The 7,437-nt window shown below is 34.4% G+C and overlaps 1 protein-coding gene across 1 annotated transcript; it reads right to left on the bottom strand.

Annotated features, from left to right (window-relative positions):
• Nucleotides 1-3,660: 3,660 nt before the first annotated feature.
• Nucleotides 3,661-4,619, bottom strand: LOC131037123 (auxin-responsive protein SAUR50). Its single transcript, XM_057969161.2, has one exon. The coding sequence runs from the start codon at nucleotides 4,512-4,514 to the stop codon at nucleotides 3,990-3,992; it is 525 nt and encodes a 174-aa protein (XP_057825144.2). The 5' UTR covers nucleotides 4,515-4,619; the 3' UTR covers nucleotides 3,661-3,989.
• Nucleotides 4,620-7,437: the final 2,818 nt, after the last annotated feature.

Below are 7,437 nucleotides of genomic sequence, written 5' to 3'. Positions count from 1 at the left end.
CAGCAATCTTTCTTTCCTCTAGATTGAGAGCATCCTTTCTTTGACTTCCCTCGTGACTTCTCATTCCCAGGGCCTTTTCCTCTTTCCTTTGATCTTCCTCTGTTCTCCACATTCAAAACACTACCTGATGATGTTGGAGTCTCACCTATGCTTTTCCTTCGCATTTCCTCGCTTAGGATAACACCAACAATATCATCAAATACCAAAGTATTTTTACTAGAGACAGAGTTACTTACAGCCATAACCAAGCTATTCCAGCTTTCTGGCAAAGAACATAAAATCAAGAGAGCCCTAACCTCTTCTGCAAAGGTAATTTTTACCGAAGACAATTGACTGGTAATTGTATTAAATTCATTTAAGTGCTCCGCTACAGATCCTCCCTCACTCATTTTCAAATTAAACAAACGCTTCATAAGAAATGCCTTATTCGAAGCCGAGGGTTTCTCATACAACTTAGCCAATGTTGCCATCAAATCTACAGTCGTTTTTGCTTCTGTTATATTGAATGCTACAGACGATGCAAGGCACAATCGAATGGATCCCAGTGCCTTTCTATCTAAAATGTCCCACTCTTCATCTGATATTGTGGTTGGTTTCTTTGCCTTTCCTTCCAATGGCCGCCACAAATCCTTTTGATACAGGTAATCCTCCATCTGCATTTTCCATAACTGATAATTCTAGCCGTTAAACTTTTCGACCTTGAATTTGGAATCCTCCATTGCTCCCACTCAAATCTGAAAGTCCTGCCAATATACAGAAAACCTCGCTCTGATACCAATTGTTAGGGTTTCAAGCAGATCCGAAGCAAATATGAACTAACAATTATATGCAGATTTAAATACGAAAGATAAAGAAATAAAACAGGACACAAATAACACAGAGATTTAACGTGGTTCACCCAGAATAGGTTACGTCCACCATACACAGCCGTCCAATCTTTCTTATTATCCAGCAAAAACAGTACATCAACCTTACAATGCCTTAAGCATCCGAGCCGCTTATAACATGCGTTTTTAGGGCAACAAACAAAGTCGGCCTTTTTAGGGTTTTATTACAATGTCGGTTTTCATCAACGAAAAACGGCAAAAAAATTTTTCTCAGGGGCTGCCGCCCCCGAACCCCTGCCCGGGGCCCAGCCCGACCCCAGACCCTGGCGAGGATATGTGCTGAGTGTACAGTACTTTGCTGATCAGTCGCCACATTTCAACATCTTTCCCTTTTAATTGAATTTACATTTGATTAAAATCTCTTTGCATCTAAATAAATCATTATTTATTTGTGAATAGTCCCCCCACTTGCAAAATCCTAAAAATGCAAGTTGCACCTCTTTTGGCTAAAATGAATCTTTTATTTTATCTAAAAATGCCTATTTCCCTCCACTTGCATTCTCCTACATTTTCCATTAGCATGCTAATATTCTTCTAGAACCCCTCTAACCCCTCATTAATTAGCCCAATTCTTCTAATCATGTCACATCACTAAATTTGGGGGAGTCACTTCTCCAAATTTGGGGAAAATCTTAAAAATGTGTTGAAGACTTTATCTTCTTCAACAAGTTAACTTGTTGAGTCTTCCAAAATGGTAAGGCTCTTACAAATTAGCCCCTAAAGTCTTGTAAGGCATTTAATGCCTCTTACAAGACATCACCCTAGCCCTTGATGGTTGTCCCTTTAGGCATCCCTCAACTTTGCACAAGAGTTTACCTCTTGGACAATAACATGCTCCCTTGGATAATAGCATTATTCAATGATGTCATCCCTTGAGGTTATCCCTAATGCTTACTTAGCATCTAATGCTTGCTTAACATCCTCTCAAGCCATCTCAAGGTGGCATTTGTCAACTTGGGATTGGATTGAATTCCCCTCATGGATTGATAACTTTCCATCCTAGCCCTTGTTAATATTGCTCAATCTTGGCCATCAATTTATCTATTTTCTCTATAAATAGAGCCCATTTCTTCAATCTTAGGATCCATCATCTTTTGCATCCATATTATAGTTATTTTGTTGTGCAGGTTATCAAGGAGCTCCAATTGTTCAGTCTCAAGCATCTAGGGCATCCTAATTGCATCATAGTTTATATTATATCATATTTTAGATGATCATTTAGCTTAATTTCATATCAATTCCATAGCATTATCATATCTCATCTTCATCTTAGCTTAATTACATCACTTAATCTTTCAATTTGGAAGTATACCTCCATCTTTCATATCATCTATCATAGTTCTTCATCCATATCATATCAATAGTTTTTCCTCTAATCACTAGGATCTTAGTTGCATCCATTTTGATCCTAGATCGTTCTTCAATCTCATTCTTTAGGTTGTCATCTTAAAGATCAAGTGCTCTTCCAAGTGAGGGCCACCTTGAATTGTAAGACAGTTTTGAGCAATTTGATTTGATGAACATGTTTTCTTCATTTAGATTTCTTGATATAATATTTCATGGGTGCATTTGATGTTTTCTTGTTGTCTTGCAAGCTCCCAACAAATTAGGTGCACAATATGAATGTTTTTAAAATTATATATACACTTTTCTTTTCTTTTTTCTCTTTTTAATAAAATTGTGCCATGTTCTTAAATAATTAAGAGAGAGAATTTACATGGAACATCAATCCAGTACATAGTTCTTGACTCTCTAACTAATAATGGATGACTCAATACATGATAGAGTGTGATATGAAACCTTGGTTAGAAAAACATACACAATTAAAATTAAAAAACACTCATATCATCAACCCAATTATCAGAACTCACATTTTACCATTAAACAATTGGAATGGAATTGGAAATGCAATGTATATCAGTTACTTTGTTTTTGGGTCTACCTCATACTCCTTGAAGGAGGCACCTAATTGTGCTACTAACAAGCCATACATACTTTACTCTCTATAAGATTTGAACTCATGACCTCTCTTTCAAGAATACAAACTATGCACCACTAGATCAACTCAAACATACATTCAAAACAACCAATAGACCAAGCTCTCCACCACTAGATGAAACTCCCCACCCATAAAATTGGAATCAAAACCACATTATATTCCAAATTGAAATTAATAAATAAATACAGTTAAATATACATTCAGCTTTGGTAGGCAGACGGCAATATGCTTACGTTGTGATGAACTCTTAATGATGAAAGAGGCCCCACCGTGAAGCCAGCTGGTCAACGTTCCAGCTGTTAACGGCCAGCAGCTACGACAAGCATGCGCTCTAAAAGCTTTTAGAGTCGGCGTTTTGCTTTAAAAAATTCCTTCAATACTATTCGATTTACCATCATCCTTATCATTACGCTGGGAGGGCTATCGATTCTTATTTATCATTAACTAATCAGTGTTCCAAAAAACTACTCGATTATACAGTCCATATAGCTGAACAAAATACTTTGGGCCAAAAACTCTCAGATCTTTTGCAATTCACGACAAAATTTAGCTCAGTATAACTATTTGGGATAATATAGTTAATGATGTTAATATGATCTATTATGCAGATAATTTACTGTTTCTAGTTTAGATTGTAAGTTTCGAATTCATCATCAATATCGCATTCTATGATTCATCATCAATAAAATTTCGTTACTAAATGAAAAAAATCAGAATCGTATTAAAAAGATAGAATCAGACATGATGAAACAGTAAAATTGTTGGCAAAAGGAGTAGAAGAAAATTCAGATTGTATATCCAATATCTATACAATTTACAGACAATACAAAATCGGAAAACTTTTTACAGTATTCTCACTTTCCTCCGATGCAGCCCATCTTCCCAAGCAAACAATTAACCCCCAAACCACATATTTCCACAATCGTTGCAGAAACAATTGGCCATATACCCAAATTCACTGATCTATACAACAGCCCACCAAAAACAAACCCTTTTTCTGATCAAAGTACCCAAAACATGCCATCTCCATTAAAGCAACTCAAACCAAAAAAAGGTCACAGCTTTATGGGACGAGAGGACCAATAATGATCAAGACCCAAAACTCACAACATTAAATTCTTGAACCCAAAACTGTACAAGGGAAACGAATCCGAGGCTTTAGCCTGAGAACCGCAGTCCATTTCATTAGAAAAAAACTCAAAAAGATCATGGATCCTGAGGCTTTCATCTCCCCCCAACACACGCAAAAGCTGATTAAAGAGGCTCACCTCACAGGGAATTGTAAGTCCGCGCCCCTGGTGATCGAATCCGAACTCCTCCTCGGCCTTATCCAGCAGACTCCGAAAAAATGGGTGCGTGAGATAAGCTGTGGGAATAATGAATCGCGTCCGATCTTCTCCCTTTCGCCCCACATACACCGCCAAATAACCTTCTGGCACGTCTGGTGGCGGCGCCGCCGGTCGCCTGCAGCATTCTTCCTCAGAGTCGTATGAGAAGGAGGACGAGTGTTTCGACCTGGGCGACAGGCTGCAGCCGGTAGTACTGGGGGAATCCTGAGCTCGGGTCTTCCATTTTTTCACGAATTGTCTCAGTTTCACAATCTGCCCAATTCGATTCATCTTCTTCATCTTCAAAATTCAGACCAGAAAATTTGGGATAGTAAAATATAAGCAAGGCAGGTGGAGATAACAGGAAAATGTACGTTGGAGATCACACAAAAGCTATGTAACTAACGTTGGTTCCTTCATTTAAAGGATTTTGTGTTACGTTGGATTTGACGGCCATTCTCATCGCCTCGATGTTTTTTCACAGAGTTTTGCTTTTATCTTTTAACCTTTCCCGTCGTTTTTGAGGCATAAATGTTATGTCAATGATTTCTTTATTTTAATTTTATTTAGTTTTTGTTTTATTTTTATGTATTTGTCTGTTTGGAGGGCTAATGTGTGAACGGAGGCACCACATTTTAAGGTCAAGCACGCCAATTAGGACATTTCTTTTTTTATTTATATTATTTGTATAAAAAATTGCTTGTATTTATAAAAATAAAATAATAAATATATATTATGTATTAGATGTACATATAATTATAATTTTTGTAATAGCATATTAAAAAATTTCTTTTCATATGATTATATTATTTTTATTTTAATTATATCCAAAGGCCTTATACAATGGGAACACGAGGTTTTAAAATGTCTACATAAAATCTAGTTTTTTTGATACAAATTAATATAAAATAAGAATATAGTGATATAATAATATAATAATAATAATTTAGTCTTTAAGTATTTTTTTGTGTTTGTAAAGAATAAAAATATAATAATAATAATAAATCTTCTCTTTCGTATAATTATTATTTTTAATTTAATTATATATGCAAAGACTTTATACAATGAGAGCATGAGGTTTTAAAATGTCTACATAAAATCTTGTTTTTTCTCAAGGAGAAGGATAAGAATGAATATAAAATAAAAATATAATGATATAATAATATAACAATAATTTAGTCTTTAATTGTTTCTTTGTTTTTGTAAAGAGTTTAAAAGAAACATAAAAATATAATAATAATATTAAAAATTAATCTTAGTAATTTTTAGTTTTGTAATGAGTTTAATAGGAATATAAAAATATAATAATAAGAATATATTGAAATATAAATATATAATAGTAAAATAATAATGTTATCTTTGGTGTCTTTTATATAGATTTTTCGAAATGTAGGTATGCTAATTTGATTTTACAAAAAAAAAAAAAGATAAATATGATTATAAAACCATTGAACTTAGATCTTGGTGGGGAGGAAAGGGGGAGAGTCACGGGGAGAGTGTGAGGAATTAATCATTAGTTATTCAAATAAATTTTAAAGTGGATATAATATTAGGTCAACTTATAAAGTGTAGCACTACTTTTTGTGCCCTTGCCTTAGTGAGTCTCCTCCTAACTCTCTTCCAAGTATATTTTTGGCCTTTCTATTGCAAAACTGAAGTCATGTGTTTATATGGTGATCTAGACCTCTATCCTGCGACTAAGTGCACCTCATTCACCCTGCTTTTGGGTGGACAAGGATTCTTGGCCCAAGTTTGGGTCCATTTTGAATATGTTGGTGTCCAATTCCTGCTAGTTGGTTCCCTATCTTGATACTTCAATATTAGCTATTGGAGATCGACCTAATTTACAAAATATTTTGAGAACCTTATATAAAAGATTCCTTTCTTATTCATTTTCACATCCATAATCATCCATCCATCAATCCTACATCATCCACAATCATTTCATCTTCAAGCATTAAGGCGATATTTCATCCCACCATATCCTTCAAGCATTCTTCATATCTAAGAATTATGGAGTAGCAAGTTGTAGCAATCTTCATGCAAACATGTTCTTATGATTGATCACATTCAAAGAGCATTGCATCATCAACCATCATCAACTACAAAAAGCTTGAGGTATAACATTCAGCATTCTACTTTAGATATTTCCTTTCAATTTATCAATTTCATTCAAGGGTTAATTCCAACTTGAGGTTTGACTTAGGTGAACCTGTCAAACAACACAATTTTTCTCCTTTGTATGTATAGCTGATAGGATTCAAAGATAACAAATATAGATTCAAAAAGAGTAGACAAAGACACACAAAACTAGCTTTTACAGAGGCAAAAAAGAAAAGACAAGGTCGCCCAAGCACCATTGTCTAACACTTTTCTAACGAAACTTCAAGGAAACACTCAAAACAACATCCTGAGCCTGAAAATGTATATATTCTCTGCATTTTATGTTATTGGACAAGGGCACCCAAGCACCATTGTCTCACATTTTTTAGTCTAGATTTCAAACATAGGTTCCTCTTTACTTCCCATTTCTAAATCCATACCTTATGTCTGCATATCCGATCTAAAACTATATGTGCATGTTGATTATCATAAATTTCACATCTCTAATCCTAGGTCTTGCACTCAATTTACATAATTTCCATAGCTCATTTTTAGCTTAATTAAGGGGAGCGGAATCCAATCTACATTCAACCATCTTTCTTATAGACTTGAGGTTGAATCTATTGATTTTTTTCTCCTTTAATGTTAATGTTGGTTGGAAGTGGGTTAAATCCTTGTTTAAATATCTAAACTAGTGCACCCTATTTTCACCACCATACATAAAGTTGAGTTATTTATGTGAGTTTTTTGATGAATTAGATCTATATATTAAAATGAAGTTAAAAATAATTACCAATCCTCAAAAATCGTAGGTGTCATGGAATTATGTCCTAAAACCAAACTAGCAAGCTATGAAACAAAATATCAAATAAGTGGCCCCAAAACGGAAAAATCCACATTAATCATGACCCCAAAAAAGAAATGATCATCTAAATTACATTTTCTACTATAAAAACATAAAATAAAATAAAACTAAATAGAAATTACTATAAAATAACATTGGTAGGGGTATCTTGATCATTAGGGTTACTTAACCTTTCAAAAGAAATTATTTACTTCTTCCACTATCACTCAACCAATGGGAGGAATTCCTTCTCCTCATTGGGGATATCTTGTGGTA

This window comes from Cryptomeria japonica, chromosome 2, assembly GCF_030272615.1.
Source record: "Cryptomeria japonica chromosome 2, Sugi_1.0, whole genome shotgun sequence".
In the NCBI taxonomy this organism is placed as follows: Eukaryota; Viridiplantae; Streptophyta; class Pinopsida; order Cupressales; family Cupressaceae; genus Cryptomeria; species Cryptomeria japonica.
Note: the sequence above shows the minus strand (reverse complement) of the source record. Positions and strands in the feature narration are given on the sequence as shown.